At 46.0% G+C, this 19,594-nt stretch overlaps 1 protein-coding gene across 1 annotated transcript; it reads right to left on the reverse strand.

Moving 5' to 3' along the window:
• Positions 1-11,190: 11,190 nt before the first annotated feature.
• LOC119661671 (defensin-B-like) lies at positions 11,191-11,583 on the reverse strand. Its single transcript, XM_038071108.1, has one exon. The coding sequence runs from the start codon at positions 11,505-11,507 to the stop codon at positions 11,211-11,213; it is 297 nt and encodes a 98-aa protein (XP_037927036.1). The 5' UTR covers positions 11,508-11,583; the 3' UTR covers positions 11,191-11,210.
• Between the last annotated feature and the right edge of the window lie 8,011 nt (positions 11,584-19,594).

A 19,594-nucleotide genomic window follows, 5' to 3' on the forward strand; every position in this document is an offset into this window, starting at 1 on the left:
TGCAACGCATCTGATGGATGGTGATGGATTTCCAAGAAGTGCTTGCGTGACACGGCCAATCTCCTTTCTCAACTTTTTGACTCTTTTATTGAGCCGAAATATCCAGAATGATAAAGTCCATCTGCGCATACCCCTGTTATTCTCTCCAAGATGTTGATTATGGAGGCGAATAACGGTGGCAGCTGCAACATATATCAGGCTGTGCACCTCTATAGCAGTAATCTCGCTAGCCACACAATCAGCCCAAATTCTATCAACGGCTGCAATGATTTTAGTAGTTGCCGAAGTAAACTTTAGTTTTGGGATCTTTGGCCTAGCGTCTGGGAGAATCTCAGCATATTCGGTGAATGCGAGCTGGAATGCGGTCAAAGCCTCATTATAAATTGGGTCGACATCCCCAGTTACTAAACTTCTCCTGACTACTGCGTTCATGGAATGCCTTACAGATGGAGTACTCGTGTTGCTCCTTTGACTAGTCCGGTAATTTCATGACTCCAGACCGAGCCCAAGTGCAACCTCTTGGAAGATTTGTTGCCTAGTTGGTACGACAACTCGGTTGTTATTCACTATCACCTGGTACTGGTTGACGACATTCGGTGTCTGTACCCTGATGGATGCCGTTCCAAATCCGTGACACGGTAATAAGCGCGGACGATAAATTCATTGAGTTCGTTCGTCCAAACTATACGACACCTAGGTCTTCCGTTCCTGGTGGTTGACGGCATAACCGCCAAAACATCCAAGGGCGAAGAGTCGCTCTGATGTTGTTGAGCGACTCTTAACCGTGTTGGGTACTGTGTTCGTGTCGCTGGGGTCCCATCAAAAGAATTTGAAATATTATCCCCAATTTTGTTCCCACGAGTATTTGGGAGACAGTCAACCGTGCAACAGAGCCCAATGTTGCAATGCCCAATGGTTACCTCCAAAGGTAGGGAAGGTATTTGGAGGGGAGCCGCTGAAATACAGTGTAACGTCACTGTAATTCATCCGATAGGTGCGTCGATTTCTTCAACCCAAATTACGGATTTGTTAAGGAGGTTTACTCCCCCGGAATTGTTCGAATTTGTATGATGGAAGAAAAGAATCGCACATGTTCGATTTTATTCAATCACTTGATGTATGGAGTGGGGTAAAAAACATAAGAAAATCATCTAGACATCTCCGACACACGTACCAGTTGGATACCTCGTACTTAACCCATCATATCCATGCCGTCTAAAAACTTGATTTTCTCCGCCTGTATGTAGTTTTCTTGGGTAGATCCTTTGGTCAAAACCAAATCCCACGTGTTTTTAATCTGGTGCGTTAAGAAAAATCGTGAATTTACTGGTAAGGTTCGCGGAACCTAATTTGGACGATAAAAAAATATCGACTCGATCGCGGATGAAGCCGGGGAGCCCGAATGCCGCATTAGAAAGTTTCGCGGCGGATCATATATTTTGCCGATGATTCACTTGCCTTAGTTTTCAATGAAATCCGGCCTTTAGTGTCCCATCTCTGCCTTCGTATGTGTTGGTCATAGTAACTAGAAACGATGCTTAAACGTAGTGTTATGCAGTAATGGCGTTTGGAGGAAGCGGTCGAAAGGATCCTCAAATATAGAAACGATAACGTCGCAAGCTAGTCATTCGGATGCAATAAAAAATGTAAGAAGGAAAATGTAAAATCAATAATAAAAATGAAATTTCGCCGTAGGCGTTCCCAAGCTCGGTTGTGAAAAGAGGAGGGATGGATATCTTCAGTCTGAATGACTGTACGCCACGGGTAGGTGAGTAAAGTGCAGGACCTTTGGAGTCTCGCAGATGACTCATTGAAGAAGCTATCACTACGTCAGTTAGGGATCAAATACACTACCAAAAATGAGGAGAAGGAGAATTTGAAGGTCTAGTACAGATAACCAGCGGGAGTCGTCTGACTTGGTGGCTCCCGTAACCGGCAGCACGGCGTCGAAATCGCTAGTCGTGGGGCGGTTTGACGTCAGCAGGGTCGCGTAGGCGGCGGATGAAGTGCACTGAAGAAATGAACTTCTTCATCATCTCCTCCTGCTACGAAATAGCGGCGAGGGCGGGTACAACATCTTTTCCGCCCCTTGTTGCACCAGAGATTCGTCGCGCACGTGACTGTTCAGCTAGTCGCAGACCAACACCGCTTTATAACTGACGGCGACAAAATATCAGCCATCATCAGGGAGCGTGTTCGACTTGAGGTTATCTCGGAAACTGGTGACCGAGAGTCCGTAATGCAAGCAACAGTTTCAGTATTTGCCGAAGCACTCTTTTCCACCGTCCAGCTGAGGTTCGGGACGAATTCCAAACAGCGAATATAGAATTCTCGGAAATGGATCCTTTGCATAGAACAGGTATTCCCAGGCTCTATGCACTCCCAGCAACTACGAGAATTTTATCTCAAACCCATGATAAGACTGCATCTCGGCTGTGTGCTGATATGTCGCTGCTGCAACTACAATCACTTTTGTATTGTGGTGTAGTTACGGCTGTCAGATTGCACGGTCAGAATATTCGCTTTCGCGTTATTGGTTTGAGTGACCGAAGAAATCCACCATGGAAAATTCGTCTGGAACGTCGGCGGGACTCACTAAGCCAGGACATTGCTAGGCTGACCCAATTCAGCTCTGGCAATGCAAGCAAACGAGTGAAGAATAAAGTGCAGAGGATTTACCGGAACTATGCCATTCCTAGTGGGACACCTGTAGTTGAAAGTCTGGACACACCAAAGAAGAAACTTTCTGTCGTATGCAGTTAGTTACGATGCTCCAGACGTGTCTAGAGTGCAACATATGCGAGGAACCAGCGGAGCTTTTTCAGAATTCTCAACGAATCCCAACAGACCGTCCAGACAGTACAGTTTTCGGTAACGGAAGCGAAAGAATACTGGGATGGACTTTGGGGGTTATCCGCCAACCATGCTGAGCATCCTGAGTGGATTACTGCAGAAGGCACCCGCCAGCCACAACGTCTGGCATGAATTTTGCGGATATTACCGAAGAGGAAATTCGATGAGTTATAAACAGCTCGAAAAACTGGAAGAATCCTGGTGTGGATCGGGTGAAGAATTTCTGGTAAAAAAGGTCACCAGGATACATGCTCGGTTGGCATACAGCATAAATCAGGTTATTAGTCGGCTGGAGAAATTTCCACTCTTCCTCACTGCGGGGATTACCTACTTATCCCTATGAAGGAAACCGTGCAGGACCCCGCAGACACAAGACCGATTACTTGCTTACCAGCCCTCTACAAATTCATAACGTCCATTATTAGTGGAAGGATCAATGCGCACCTCGAGGCCAACAACATTCTGTCCGAAGAGCAGAAGGGCTGCCGAGTTGGGTCAAGGGGTTGCAAAGAATAACTCATTATCGACTCGGTAGTTGTAGGATACGCAACTAGAGGCCAAAAAACTTCTTTAGTTGCTATATCGATTATGCCAAGGCTTTCGATAGCGTCCCGCATACCTGGCTAATCGATGTCCTACATCTGTATCGCATTGATCCGAAACTAGTTTTTGGCGACAGTCATGGAAGGGTGGCATACCACCTTATCAGTGCGTACATCTGAGGGTGCTAATACCTCAGAGCCCATCCATATACGGAGGTGTATCCTCCAAGGGGATTCGTTGAGTACCCTTTGGTTTTGTATGGCACTGAACCCCCTTTCATGGCTACTGGATGATGGTAGAGGACATGGTTTTGCAATAAAGTATGCCTACTTGCTAAGTGCAAACTGACACATTTGATGTACTTAGATGACTTCAAGCTGTAATCTGGTACTGACGACCACCTTAGAAGTCTGTTGTGAATAGTTGACATGTTCAGCCGTGATATGCGGATGAAATTCGACACTTGTCTAACCCAAACCGTCTGTAAAGGTCATCACGAGCCGCTTGCTGCGCACAGCGTTGGTGACCTCCACATCGAAGCTATGACCGAGACAGACTTCTACAAGTACCTAGTATTTCTGCAAGGAACCCATGCTCGAGTTGGTGACCTGAAGGATGCTCTGCTGTCCGAATTCCTGCGACGTGTAAAGTTGGTGCTGAAATCGCATCTCTCGGGGAAGAATAAAATAAGCGCGTTGAATGTATTCGCTACCCCTTCACTGGCTTATGCATTCGGAATATTGCCGTGGGCGAAGATCGATCTGGAAAATGTCCAGCGGCGGATACGGACTACTATGTCCAAATTCCGAATGCATCACCCAAACTCTGCCGTGGAGCGGACGAACCTACCGCGTGACATCGGAGGTGGGGACGTGGTTGACGTGGCGGGAAAGCATCATCGCCAAGTCGACTCGCTGCGTACTTATTTTTGCAGCAAAGAGCAGGCGAGTCCCTTGCATGCGGCTATCTGTAAGCTAGACTGTCTACTGAATCGGACGGATCGATGAATGGAAGTCGAAGACAATGCACGGTAAACACGTGAATTGTCTTTGGCAGCCATTTGTCAATTTGAATTTGTCGAACAGATGGCTGTGAGCTCTTTGCTGAGACGGAGGAATCCATGTTTGCCATTCAGGACGGCGTGGTCGCCACCCGAGCTTATAAAAAGCTCATCATGAAAGAACGGGTAGAGAACGACTAGTGCAGAGTGTGTGGTTCGGCATTAGAGACGTTGGACCACCCATTCCTGGTTGCACGGTTATCGCACTGGTGCAATACATCACCAGGCATAATGCTGTATGTAAGGTTATCCATCAAAACCTTGCACTCAGGCGTGGGCAGATCACGGGAACATATACGGTTTACCGATATGAGCCGCAAGCACTACTTGATAATTCTGCTTATAGCATGTATTGGGACCGGCAAGTTCTGACTGATCGTCATAATCCACACAGCAAGTCGCGTATATATTTGATTTTTCTTTACGTATTTCTGTTCGATGTTGCTACTGTAGGGAAAATAGTAGCAACATCGAACGGAAATACGTAGAGAAGAAGGTGAACTATGAGCCAATGGCTCGAGAAATCAAAGAAATTTAGCGTCTCGAGCGGGTTGTTGGATGTTGCGGGAAGTTCTCGGCGGATTCTTCCATTGACTTACCACCGGCCACTTCTACCAGCACCGCTTTGTAATTTAAGTAGGTAGGATCGTCCGAGCCTAAATGCTTGACACTTGCCGAGATTGTGACAACTCGGAAAAAAAATAACAAGTCGGGAAACCGGAAGCTTGACGCTTCAGGTATAAAAGGTTTTGTGTTTCCCTATGTGAGGAGCATAACGTAGTTCTCCATTGGCTTATAGCATTGACCCGAGATATTGAAATCGTTCAGTTCTGGGCAGGTTACTGCCATTGCCAGAATTGAGCGATTTAAGTATCTCGAAGGGCAGGTTACTGCCATTGCCAGAACTCAGCGATTTAAAAATCTTGACTCAACGCTATCAGCCAATGGAGAACTGCGTAATGAAATTGTGTCACGCATTAATGCAACCTGGATGAAGTGGCATTCGCCAACTGGTGTTCTTTGTGATCGACGTATCAGCGCACGTCTCAAATCTAAAATTTACTGCAATGTCGTCCGTCTGCCACTCTCTATAGTTCTGAGTGTTGGCCGACTATAAAGGACAATGAACGGCGTCTTGCGGTAATGGGGACGAAGATGTTGCATTGCACTGGTGGCGTGACAGGTTTTGATTACGTCTGAAATGAGAATATCCGCGATCGATATGGGTTTGCATCGATCGTGGAAAAACTGCAAGAGAGGCGTTTTAGATGGTGTGGTCACGTAATTCACGCTAATTGAGAATTCAACAACCAGTATTGATCAGAAACATCGAAAGTAATGGTAAGCAACCAAAAAGTCGGCCAAAACAATGGTGGCTTGATACGCTGGATGGGGATTTAAAGGTCTCGCGATTACATCCTGATCAGGCATTTGATAAAATAAAATCACGAAACCGATCACCGCGAGCCGACCCCGCTTGTGAACTGAAGGCTGAAGAAAAAGAAAAAGATGTGAGGAACGACGAGTGCACGACAGCTCCGTGTAATATAGCTAAAAACTCCATTGCCCTCTATTTTCTAGAAAGCAATTTAAATAAATTATTTGATGGAAAGCCCTGTTTCGATAATGGTCAACCTCATACGCTTCACGCCCTCAGGTTAATATTATTAGCGAATGAAAACAATTTAACCAACATCAAATATAAATAAGGTTTTGTTTTACACAAAAACTTAAAAAGGGCTAGGGAGAATTAGATTCTTCTTGAATGGAATTTTAATATTTCACTCGAATTTCAATTATTCTTGTTAATTATGACGTCAGCATCTTATTTGTATGGTTTAGAATGCTGTTAATTAGCACGAAATTGATAAGTTTGAACTGCTATAACTTTGGCGTTAATTGCCTGATTTCCATGAAATTCAGCACATATATACAAAATATTGTCCCCTATGCTGGTACAAAATTCGAAAGTCCTAGAATGAATTTAAGGCGGTTTTTTCAGTAAATTTCTAAAAAGTAGTAATATACTATTAGTAAGTTTATTTGAGCAGATATCGGAATGGGACATATTTTGAGGCCTAGATTTCATCTAGGCGCACCACCCAAATTTCTTTCGGATTTTTCGGTTGGGTAGTTTCCGAAAATGAGTCCTGTCTCACTTCAAGTGCGTACATTTTGACTTCTTACTCACGCACTTTGCAATTTGTGCCAAAACTAATGTCAGTTTCGAAAAGTACAAATCGATCATTTGATACCCTACACAACTATTATATATCCGGTGAAAAAAATTTTTGAATCCCCCTTTTGCATGTATGGGGAGCCCCTCTTTAAACTCCACCTAAATTTATGCCACTCGCTGTATGCGTGGGATTTCATAGTTCCCATCTGTCCACCAAATTTCGTTCGGATCGATTCAGCCGTTTTGGAGAAAAATGTGTGTGACAGACAGACAGACAGACAGATATTGAATCGATTTTAATAAGGTTTTGTTTTACACAAAACCTTAATGAAAATGAAATAAAATTAAATAGACGATTACCAGAACTCACGTCGGTTTGTGTTTTATTTCATATGCGTAGTTGGAGATGCCAATGTTTTTTTAGGAGGGGTACTTGGTAAGTGCGGACGAAATCTCCGAACTAAAACCCGAAGCGGCAGCAGAATCGGACGGATGCGGGTTGGATGATACACGTGTGCAGCTTGGGCGAAGGTTAGCGCCGCCAACGACCACGGTGTGCTGTAATACAACATACAGTCATGTGGAACGGCAGGCAAACGGTGATTATAGCGGCAAGCAAAGTGTCGAAAACAAGCTAACGGTGACATATGGGATTGCACATAGTCGAGGGGGGGAGCATATTTCCTCTGGTTTCAACGATTTGCTCGCCGCATTCATCGCCGCTTTGCTTAGTGTACCACTATGTTTTAAGCCCATGGCGATTGTGGTTTCTGCATATCCAAGCCAGTATAAAACGCGGTTTGACTCCATTGTGGCATAACTTGCCCAATTCTGACAGTAGGTGGCCTATGGTATCGTTTTTTGGTAGCTTAGCACCACAGCATGGAAGAGAGCCAGTCCATCATAAGCTCTTAGCTGAGTAGTCGGGTATTGACACCTACTTTTTAATGCCTGGTGCACGTCTTGTCCACTTTCAAATGAAAACAAGTTAAGCGTCAGGTATGGAAGATTGTGTGTATTTCTGTTATAGGAATATTTGCGTAGCCATTTATCCTTTTGTTCCTCAAACTATTCACTTTAATTGATTCTGACGTCCGAAGTTTTAAATTGAAATAAATTTACACAAAAGGGACAACTTTGACGTAGTAATGGTACGATTTCCACCAAATTTGGCAGTGTAATACTCTGTAGTATAGTCCATACTACTGCAAAACTTGATGATACTAGCATGAAGATGGTAATATGCTATTATTAACTTTATTTAAGCAGAAATTGGTATTTTTTTTGTTCGTACACGGAGACGGAAAATCTTAGAAAGACACGTCCACCCCAGCTCTGCCTCTCAAACGCCGGAGCTACAGCGGGCGCGTGTGGGATTCACACCCACTAAAAACCACCCCCGGTCTCCCCAACCCCAGCTCCGCGGGCCCACCATTAAGGTATTACTTCGCGGGGTAGATTTGCCCTTAAGCACTCGTCCTTCTCCTATTTGCGGCTTTCCTCGTTCTTTGTTCCTTCAGCAACTCCTCCTGCATTTGGATGATTGCAGAGCAAACCGTAAGCCAATTCTTCTCGGACTTCAGCATCCCCGTAACCAACTCTCCGGGGTCACACTCCTGCCCAGCACCGGGTTTAAGCTTCTCCTCTCCATCGCAAATCTTAGGCAGTCACATGGTGAAGATCCTCCAGTATGCCATCGCATCTGGGACAATTTGGAGAATCATCCAACCCAAAGCGGTCCATATGCTGCCTGTAGCAACCACCGTGTTCCGTGAGGAACTGGGTGGTGTGGTAGCTGGTCTCCCCATGTTTCTGCTCAAGCCACACCTTAATGTTGGGAATGATATCATGTCTGTCACCACCAATATTGCCTCATCTGATGTGGTTCTAAAAGCGCTGCAAACCCTCAAAGCCATCAGCCGGTAAACCGAGTTCATTTGCCTCCGTCTCTGAGAGCTTGCAAGCGCCTCTGCCCCCGACCACTCCGGCTGGCACCAACCTCCGGCAGTGTTTCAACCCACCAATAATCAGCAACACTTTTGCAAGTGCCGAGGTGGCACTGGCTGGAGTTTGGTATGCATATTCTATGTGTTCCCTAAAGCTCAATTTGGTGTCAATTATCACCCCCAGGCATTTGATAGACGGCTTTGAAACGACCGTATATCCATCGATTTGCACTTTCACCGTGTTGTTTTTCCTGGGGTTCTTTATTAAGACCGCTTCTGTTTTCGCGTCCGCCAAGGTCAGCCCGGCCCTGTTTAGTCAGGACTTTACCGCTCTCACTGTTTCCGTTGCGTAGACCTCCACATCTTCTAGGTGTTTGATTGTATCAACCTCATCTTCAATTTGTGCTAAGCGCTCTCCTCTATTCCGGGCACCTGCTGCTGCCTGCAATGTGCCCATGATCTAAACCCTCTTTCCCTTTGCGCAGTAGGCAATTTGGATCAGCTCGGCAGTCCTTGCTGATATGGCCTTCCACTCCGCATCTCCTGCACTGTTTCGACCTGGCATTTGGACTAGTGCATGCCTTTGCAATGTGACCGAAGCCAAGGCATCTAAAGTACTGCTTTAACGCCGCCTGTTCCCTAAGACGACACATAACCCAGCATATTCTCACTTTCCCTGCTGCTCACAGTTTGAGTGCGTTCTCTACTGGTAGGCTGATGATGGCGGATTGTGTTCCTCCGTAGGCTTTCTTCAGCATTTTCAATGCTGACTCTTGTATTCCTGCAAGCTCAAACTGCTTCTCCAACGCTTTGCCAACCTCTTCCTTCGTCGTGATTTTATCTATATCTTTGCAGATTATAGTGATCTCCGGCTTGCTAGCCCTTATGTGGGCTTCCTGCCCTAAAGTCTCTCCGATTTGGCTTAAGAATTTGTACGCGGTTATATCCTTGGATTTCTTAAGCTCCAACATAAGGTCTCCCTTCTGGGAGACGTCTAATGTGGCTGACATTGTCTCCCAAGTTGGTGAGTTCGAGGTCTGCTTTCACTCTCCGAATGACCCTTCGCCTCGTTTGGAAATGAACATCACCTCCGGTCTTATCTTCCTCCGATCATTTCTTTTCCACGGTTTCACTTTCCCCCAAGCTTCCGCATCCGCCTTTAAAGGTCCGGTCCCTTTTCTCGAGGTCGCCGCTGCAATAGTTTCACTAGCAGCTTCAGTAGTAGTTCTCATGAAATCCGCCTTTTTGGGAGTTGGGTCCTTTTTAATTTTCGGGGTTTGCTCTCCTGTTGAGTCGTTCAGCTTTTCGTGCAGCCTTTTCCTCTGTTTCTCCCCTTTTCTATTTTGAACAGACGTTACTTGAGTTGCCTGGTTCCCTTTTCCAGTCGACGACTTCCCTACTGGTTCGTCCTGGGCCTTGCTGTACGCCAAACGGATGCCTCTTATCATGACCATTATATTCTGGTGAATGATTCTGCGCTCCTTTATAAATTCACACAGCTCCATGACCGTTTTACCCAGGGCAGTAAAGGCAGCTCCAGACTGATCATTGCCTAAAACATCGCTCGGGTGATTCAGCGTCAAGAATTCTTCCTCATCGAAGACTCCCACTATGCGCTTCTCACTGGGGGTAGCGATTGCGGCGGCTTGTGCTCGTGTGGGATGGGATCTGCGAAGAATCGAGCTCCTTCTGAACGGGTCGATCAATGGAGTTAGTTCCAGTCCCCTCCGTACGCTTATAACATTAGATGCCACAGTAGCCAAGGATCCCACTACTGAGGCACTGCGGCCGTTCGATATCGACGGCCGGGAGCCCGCTTGCCCACTTCCAAAAACCGCCGGTACTGGGTTTCCAAAGCCCTGTACTGTAACTTTATTCTCCTTCTGTTCCTCCATGTTTGGTTTCATTTCTGGGTAATCCTTCCCATAGCCAATTTTTATCCATTGGTGGGCATTTACTTCCCACCTACCCGGCCTGCGCATAAGCATGTCCATACATGCACATCTCCAGATGCGTGCATGTGCATGTCCATGGCACATTCGCTGAGCATTCCCTTATCCGCACGAAGGGACGCGCCTGATGGGAGATTTGGCAACTCCACACAGGAGCAGATATTGGTATGGGGAGTATTTTGAGGCCTAGATACTATGTGTATGGACTAACATCTTTCTTTTCAAGTTGGGTAGTTCTTGAGAACGAATCCTGGAAGTAGTTTTCAGACCCTCGCTGGCATTGCAACCAATGCCAAAACTAACATCGGCTGTGGAAAGTACTAGGGAAGACCTTGTATTTGATATCTCACGGGACTATATTTGGTGAGAACAAGTTTTACAACCCTCAACCCCTTGCATGTATGGAGCCCTACCGCTCCTTAAACTCAACGCAGAACAATGTTCTCGTTGCATACGAAGGGATTCACAGTTCCCACCTTTTCATTAAATTTCATATCAATGGAAGTAAGCGTTTCTGAGAAAAGGGGTGTGGCAGACAGACAATAAGCCGATTTTGATACGGTTTTCTTTTACACAGAGCACAAAAAATAATTTCTTTATACGAATTTAGAAATTTTTATTCACAATAACAATTAATAATTGATAAGTTCACAAACAAGTAGTACAAGCACTTTAGATTAAACTCTGCAATTACAAACGCCTTGATCATCGCACCAGCCTCCGCGATGTCCCTTAAGGATACAACGCATTGCGCACACGCTACGACCCATGTTCAAGCCACTCAATAAATCACACATTGCACGTTTCGTCCGGTAATGCTGCTCCACCACCTGGCCAGGAAGCGCTTCTTCTTCAATGGGGAGTTCCAGTGCGTATCTAGGACCATCTTCCTCGTATTGTAACTGATAGGGTTGCGCTGAGGTGTAGACGGCAAAAGCGGCAACAATTAAACCCAAGACGAGAATAGAACGCATTTTGACTTTGAGATTCAGAATAAAACTTTAAATTGAAGAAGAAGCTGGAGCTTAATCTGTGTTCTGTGGATTGTCGTTCTCTGGACTGATAAGAAATCGAGCAAAGCGTGGCTTTATATAGTGCAGGAGTATAGCTCCATGAGCTGTTATGTCTCGAAGATGAGGTTCTATTTTGGTTGTAGACTAATTAGGATTTTTGTTTATGTTTTACAATGAAAAAGCGTTTGCATATGGCTGAAAATGCCCAGGGTGACAATACTAAACAAATGTATTACCTGCGGTTGAACGGACATTAGTGTCGCAGCAGGCTATAGCATTGCCGCTTATTTTCCCGAATTGACCTCTTAAGGCTATTTCGTATCGCGGTATCCTTTTTCCAGCTGTGGAAAAGAAGCATACTTTTCAGCCCTAAGAGATTTTATACTGTTTTAGTATGCTTACTTGGATATACATTTTGGAGTTCGACCAGCCTTTAGTGTTTAGGAAATGCAATTGCAAATTTTGGTGTATTATATTATAGCTAATAGCTTAGTAGTCTGACCATATTTTTTTTTTTTGTGCATACATGGAGGTGGAAAATCTTAGAAAGACACGTCCGCCACAGCTCCGCCGCCCGAACGGTGGAACTACAGCGGGCGCGTGTGGGATTTACACCCACTAAAAACCACCCCCGGTCTCTCCAGCCCCAGCCCCGCGGGACCACCACTGAGGTATTACTTCGCGGGGTAGGTTTGCTATTAGGCACTCATCCTTCTCTTATTTGCAGCTTTCCTCTTTCTTTGTTCCTTCAGCAACTCCTCCTGCATTTGGATGATTGCGAAGCCAACCGCAAGCCACTTCTCCTCGGAATCCAACATCTCAGTAACCAAGCTCTCCGGGGTCCTGCTCCTGCCCAGCACCTGGTTTAAGCTCCTTCTCTCCATCGCAAATCGTGGGCAGTGAAACATCACATGCTCTGGATCCTCCTGCTATCGCATCTGGGACAGTTCGGAGAATCATCCAACCCAAAGCGGTGCAGATACTGTAGCAACCACCGTGTCCCGTGAGGAAGTGGGTGGTGTGGTAGTTGGTCTCCCTATGTTTTCGCCCAAGCCACACCCTAATGTTGGGAATGAGCCTGTGCGTCCACCGACCTTTCACAGACTCGTCCCATCTGCGTTGCCAGAGATCAAGCGACTCTGACCTTGCCGCATTTCTACGCTGTGCATGCCCCTCCATACGTCTTGCATGGTACAGGACACTCATTTCTTTGGCCAGAATGTCAACCAGGATCATGCCTGCCACCACCAATACTGCCTGATCTGATGTGGTTCAGAAAGCACTACAAACCTTCAAAGCCATCCGCCGGTAAACCGAGTTCACCTGCTTCCGTCTCTGAGAGTTTGCAAGCGCCTCTGCTCACACAGGCGACGAGTAGAGCAGGATGGAGCGTACCACTCCGACTAGTACCAACCTCCGGCAATGTTTCGGTCCACCAATATTTGGCAACATTTTTGCAAGTGCCGTGGTGGCACTGGCTGCCTTTTGGCATGCATACGCTAGGTGTTCCCTAAAACTCAATTTGGTGCCAATTATTACCCCCAGGTATTTAATAGCCGGCTTTGATACGACCGTATGTCCACCGACCTCTACTTTCACAGTGTTATTTTTTCTGCGGATCTTTATTAAGACCGCTTCCGTTTTCGCGTCCACCAAGGTCAGCCCGGCCTTTTCTAGCCAGGACTTTACCGCTCTCACTGTTTCCGTTGCGTAAACGTCCACATCTTCTGGGTGTTTTGCTGCAACAACCACAGCTAGGTCATCAGCAAAGCCGACAATCGTAGTCCCCTCTGGGACGGGAAGAGCAAGCACCCCATTATACATGATATTCCACAACAGGGGACCAAGTATCAATCCCTGTGGTACCCCGGCTGTGACAATGTACTCTTTGGGGCCCTCATCCGTCCCGTACCAGAGAGTCCTCTCTGAGGGGTAGCTTTCCACGAAATTCGCTAAGTATCCGGGGACCCCTATGCCAGCCAACGCTCCTTTAATTCTATTCCAGTTAGCCAAGTTGAATGTGTTTTTCACATCCAACGCCACCTCGAAGGTGTTGGCGAAAAGGTCGGGCCTAGTCTTCACTGCCAGTTTCAAAGCTCGGTTGGGGATGCCATCCAAACCTGGGGCCTTGTTGTCACCGAACCTACCACATATTTCCCGCAGCTCCTCCACAGTTACAGGCGGTATTATTCCGTCATTTAGCTGGACAAAAATTTGCTTTCCCCTATTTTCGTGGTGAGGGAACAGAGTGGTAACAATCTGTTTCAGGAGGCGCGGACAGGTCACCTGGGGTGATTTCCGCAGCCTTTTCATCACCACTCTGTAAGCCTCGCCCCAAGGGTTTATGTCGGCATGGTCGCACAGCTGTTTGAAGCAGTTCCTTTTGCTCCTCCGAATGGCTTCCTTTAGGTGGCCACGCAATTGCTTGTGTGACTCCTCTCGACCGTCGCCACCGGGTTTTTCCCTGAGCCTCTGGCAAAGCCTCCTTGCCCAAAAACATGCGATCTGACCATATAAAAAGGTGCTTTATTTGGATTGCCGTTGGCCATTCGTCCTTATTGGGCCTCGAACTTGCTAAGGACTCGCCGTTTGAAGGATATTGCGTCTTTCAGATAAAGTGCTCCAGAACGATGTTGAATATCGCTATCGCCATTGACAGTGTTTCACGAAACCTCTTATTAGTTATTTTGCAGCTTTACATGAGTAGTCGATTGGCTCATTGTCCTTTTGGTGGGCCTAACTAGTTTGGGTGGGATTACCAAATCAGACAGTAATTTATATAGCACAGATCTGTCGAAGTTGTCATATACATTCTTGAAGTTCAGTCTTTCTAGGGTATTTGTTTCATGGCACAATTTTGGACAATATTTCTTCTTCTTGCAATCGTCTCTGGTATTAGTCAATTATAATCTGAAGCCTTCTTCCGATTTTTGTTTTGACGTCTTATTTATAACAAGGGCATATCACACTTGTGTGCCAATTTTCCGGCATAGATTTGTCCATCCGTACTTTGTCTATAGGTTCATGGTACCGTTCCGATTGTGCTTTCTGCTTTAACTGAATACCCCTCCACATCTGGCGGTTTGTTTTTTAAAACATTTTTTTCCGTTTTCTTAATTCTTGGAGGGTATGCAGGGAAACTGGCTTTGAAATATTGTTTAGGAGGTTAATGCTGAGGATATCAGCAAAATGGAGCCCTATTCGTTATCACCTGTTTGGAGGGAGAAAGAAACTGGGAGCTAGCATAGGCTATGAGTATGAAAAGTAGCGAAAATTGAGGAAAAGTTTAAAAATCTTTTATATTCGGGTATAAGGAGATTAATTCGTGGGCACCAGTTCAGAGGGCGTAAAAAAGGTAAAGGTATACAACATTTTCTTTAATAATAAGTATGAATATCACAATTTCAAAGACCCTTAACCTATCAGAGACCTTAATAATAATAATAATAGTTGGCGCAATAATCCATATTGGATCAGAGCCATGAAGTGTGTTAGAGCACTTCATTGAAGACCATAACGGTACACTACAGTATACTGTTGGGGGCAATGTCGTCAGCATTGCGCTCGCGTGAAATTATTACCCTGATTTGACTCAAGTACTCATTCACAGCTGAGTCGACTGATATCCCACTGCCACCAGTGAGATTCGAACCGCGACCTTCCGTACGACAGCCTTGCGCTCTAACCACTCAGCTACCTTAAAAGGATTAAATGTAAGTCTTCTTCTATCTCTTCAGCCTTTGTCTCGTTCACAAACGGGGTCCGCTCTTCGCCTGCATTACCGCAAGACGTCGTTCATTGTCTTTTATAGTCGGTCAACATTCAGAACCATAGAGGGCGACAGGACGGACGACATTGCTGTAAATTTTAGATTTGAGACGTTCGTCGATACCTCGATCACAAAGAACACCAGTTGTGGAACTCCACTTCATCCAGGTTGCGTTACTGCGGGAAGGACTTTCATAACGCAGTTCTCCATTGGCTGATAGCGTTGACCCAAGGTATTTAAACCGTTCAGTTCTGGGCAGATCACTGCTGCTAACAGTGATTGTGCCTGTTTCATGGGGATCGGTCGTCAAAAATTCAGTTTTGTTTAAATTCAATCTGAGACCGTGTTGCATGAGGCGATCATTCCATTTTTGGACAAGTTGCTCAATATAATTTTTGCTATTTGATCATCCGCGTAAAGCAGTGTATAGGGCCCTGGAAGTTGGATGTCCCGTGTGATGGTGTCCATAACAAGAACAAAGAAGAGTGGTCAGAGGGCGCTTGCTTGATGAACACCAACAGAGACACGAAGCGGTTTTGATACACCGGCCATACTTCGAACTGTACTTTTCGGATCGTGGTAGAGCAATTGAACCCAGTACACAGTCAAACGCTTTCTTTAGATCCAGAAATGCAATGTAAACTGGGCGATGCTTCTCACAGTGTTTCTCCATGGGTAACCGCGCGGCGTGTATTGCATGAGTAGTTCCGCAGTTTTTGACAAATCCGGGTTGATTCACGGTTATTTCAACGATTTCGCGAATACAGTTGTGAAGAATGTATTCAAAAATCTTCCTTAATTTGAACATTTTGCTGGACTACCTTTCTTTTTCCTCAATAACCCGATTAAAGAATTCACTGAGCCACAGATTGGGTCCCAGCTCTTTGCTTTCCAGAGCTTAGATGTGGTGTCGTCAGGTCCTGTGGCTTTCCCCGATTTCATTCGTTTTATTGCTTCCTCGAGTTCAGTTGCGCTGACAGTTACGTCATCGTGTTTTACGTGGGTACCTGTCTCGTGGGCTTAATCTCACGGTCCTCTTCGAATACGGATTGATTTTGTGATCACAATCAGAGCTCCGCCGCTCAGCATTCATACTGGTGGATGCAAGACCTACCTAAATCTCTACCGAACTAAGGAGTACGGCACCCGTGTTGAAACACTACGCTGAGGCCCGAAGGTCTCTGTTCGCTTGAACGCAACCACAACCCCCATGAAGCTCCCACTAGAAAGCCAACCGCAAACAGCCAAGCTGAACGCACATACAACATGAATTCACCTGAAGTATGTGAATTCAGGGACTATCACGGTTCCCATGGTACCTGGTAAGGTTTCATGACCTATTTCCACTTCAGATGAGTCCCCGTGCAGACTCGGCTCTGATCGCCCTGATTAGGTCTTTGGAGCATTCGCCTACAGCATCACCGCCGGCAAGCTAATGCGATACAGCGTCTCCCGGTACCAATATTATGGAGGTTCTCCTCGACCACTTGGTTTTGGTTCACCCGGCAGGGTTGTCGCACCGCCTTTCTCACCGCCACCTCTGAGCACCAGTTGTACTGACAGGTGGAACTGCTACAAATGTCAGCAATAATTGTGGAAGTGGAGGATGAACAAATTCTTCAGTTGAAATCTGCTCGAAGTATTCTCGCCATCTATCCGTCGAGGCTCGACGGTTGGTAAGCAAAGTACCGTTCTAATCGTGTAATCGTGTAAGCATGATAATTTCGTCTTTCTTCTCACGAAATCGCCACCATATAATGCGCAGCGGGCCAGTACGTACCTCACGCTGTTTTATCGGTGGCTTAATTCGCAGGACGGCAATCAACGGCCGATGTTGAGGTGCGATGGTTTCATTGGGAATGGCTTTGCAATCACCGACAGTGGTAAAATGTCGACGTCTTATGAGAATATTTCTATTTGCGTTTTACTGTTCCCACTATAAAATGTGGAAGCATGACACAATCGTTTGATGAACCATGTATTCATAAGTACAAGGTCTTGGGTGTCCGCAAAATCGATTATACGCTCGCCAACCTCATCGTGCGCTCCGAACTCCTTTCCCCCACGGCACCTGTTACCGTCTGCCTTTTCACCCACATGACCATTAAGGTCGCCGTCTTTTCATCAGCTGATATAATGGTGAGCTTCATCAGCCGATCATCAAATCGCTCCACTTCTTTAATGGTATCACGGAAACCTTCTGAGATGGCAATTCCAACACCATATTGAGTGTGTAGGCTACCAAAACAGAGAAGTTTATAGCCATTTTTACCGCGTTCCCGTCCAATGTCGTAGCTTTTGGCACCAGAGCATCGAGTTTCTTGCAGAGCGCAGATATCAGTGTGCCTTTTCCGAAGGGCTCTTGCGAGTTCCTCGGTTTTTCCAGTTAGGGTGCCAACATTTAGCGTGCAGACACGTATTTGTTTTGTTCGTTTTGTTCGGACTAACTTGCTTACGTCCTGACGTCGCCCATGCGACAAGAACGCCTGCCCATTTCTCGACAGGACCGGAACCCGTCCTGCCGCGTCGACTAAGGTGGACGCCCTAGCATTCTTCCGTGGCTTGTGACATGTAAATAACTTAATAGTATTTCACTGTTGTTTACTGAAGATAAATGGGTCTTTGGAGGGATGGGATGGGAAAAGGAAAAGTGGTTTATGAACGACCCCCAGCTGTTTTGGTTGGATGAAGGAACGTATTGGGCGTGGGAGTGATGACCTGGGTAGCGGATTGCTCTAGCTTCCGTGTTGAAAAGGCGGTTACCACTTTTATAGGAAAGAATGATTTCCGGGATTTAGTTCGAGCAGAGGAAATTTCCCTCGTCCCTCTCCAAATATAACCAAATAGTTATTGCCGAAGCGACGATGAAGGAGCAGATGGACATTGCTAAACAGGTGGAGGTTCTGGAAAGAAGTTACAGGAAGGATGGATCAGCCGAGTATTTAGCAAAAAAACGCGAGAAACTTCAAGCCCTGATGATGATGTTCAGGGCGAATCATCGGAAGCTGCTCGGTCTCCTTAAGCCAGACGACCCGTATTTTAGCGTGCAGGAGGAGATGGAGGCGAAGTTTGTAGTGATGAAGGTATTCATCGAGAGCGATCAAGCTCAGATTGGCAGCAGATTGACAACGGGAAAAGAGGATGGTGATCAAACTGTGATACCATCCGGCACATCAGGTGCCACTTATGATGGAGTACTTGCGGATAATTGCACCATTAGAGGATTAACATCGATCCCGCCTGCCGGCACATACACAGAGAAGAGGCAAACATACGGGTTTTGGAGGACCTGCCGAAATTACCGTGAATCCAAATTCCGTTCTCTCCTGGCATCACCAAGGTATGGTGTCAGTTCATAGAGCTTTCTTGTGGCCTAGATTGAGGCTTATGTGTTACCAGCATTAATAACTTTACTACCGAATGAAGACATGATCGAAAACCGATGGATGAGGAAGCTACAACTTGCAGACCCGAAATATAACGTTACGGCAGGCATTGATCTGGTTTTGGGAGCTGAAGTGTTTGAAGAGATAGTCGAGCCAAAAATAAAGAAACGAGAAATTAGGCTGGGTTCTCTCGGGTAAAGTCCCCATAAAGTCACCTGAACTCACGATGCTGATATCTAATATATATACAACGGAGTTCCATACGGTGCTCCAACGATACTTCGAAACAGAGGCAGATCAGGATGATGTAGCGGTTGCGAACGAATGCGAATTGATTTACGAAACCACGGTCCAGCGCGAGGCAGATGCATGGTCACATTACCATTCAAGGACGACCCTAAGATATTGCCACTAGGAAATTCAAGGAGCAGGGCATTAATACGTCTAAAATAACTGGAAAAATGACTCGAGAAAGATGTTGAATTAAAGGAAGGTTATCACCAGGCGATGCAAGAGGTAACATGAGGCGAGCGACACCTTTTGTTGGAGAGGACAGAGACGTGTACTACCTTCTACATCATCCTGTAATTAAGATGGAAAGCACGACCACTAAGATACGGTCAGTTTACGATGCTTCTGCAAAAACTTCAAGTGGTTACAGCTTAAACGACCTTCTACTCACCGGCCCCAAATTGCAAGAGGACCTAGCGCAAATACTGCTAAGATGGAGGAAATTTCGATACGCAACTACATCCGATATCGAGAAAATTTTACGGATGATTAATAGCCGTGTAATAGGGACTTCCAAAGAGTGCTGTATACACCGACAAGGGACAAACCTATACAGGAATATGTGCTGACACCGGTGTCATTTGGCGAAGCTCCTGCAATGT

The sequence above is a fragment of the Hermetia illucens genome, chromosome 1 (assembly GCF_905115235.1).
Source record: "Hermetia illucens chromosome 1, iHerIll2.2.curated.20191125, whole genome shotgun sequence".
Taxonomy (NCBI): domain Eukaryota; kingdom Metazoa; phylum Arthropoda; class Insecta; order Diptera; family Stratiomyidae; genus Hermetia; species Hermetia illucens.

Excerpts from the sequence above, each read along its gene's own strand:
- LOC119661671 (XM_038071108.1), bottom strand. The coding sequence starts at position 11,507 with ATGCGTTCTATTCTCGTCTTGGGTTTAATTGTTGCCGCTTTTGCCGTC.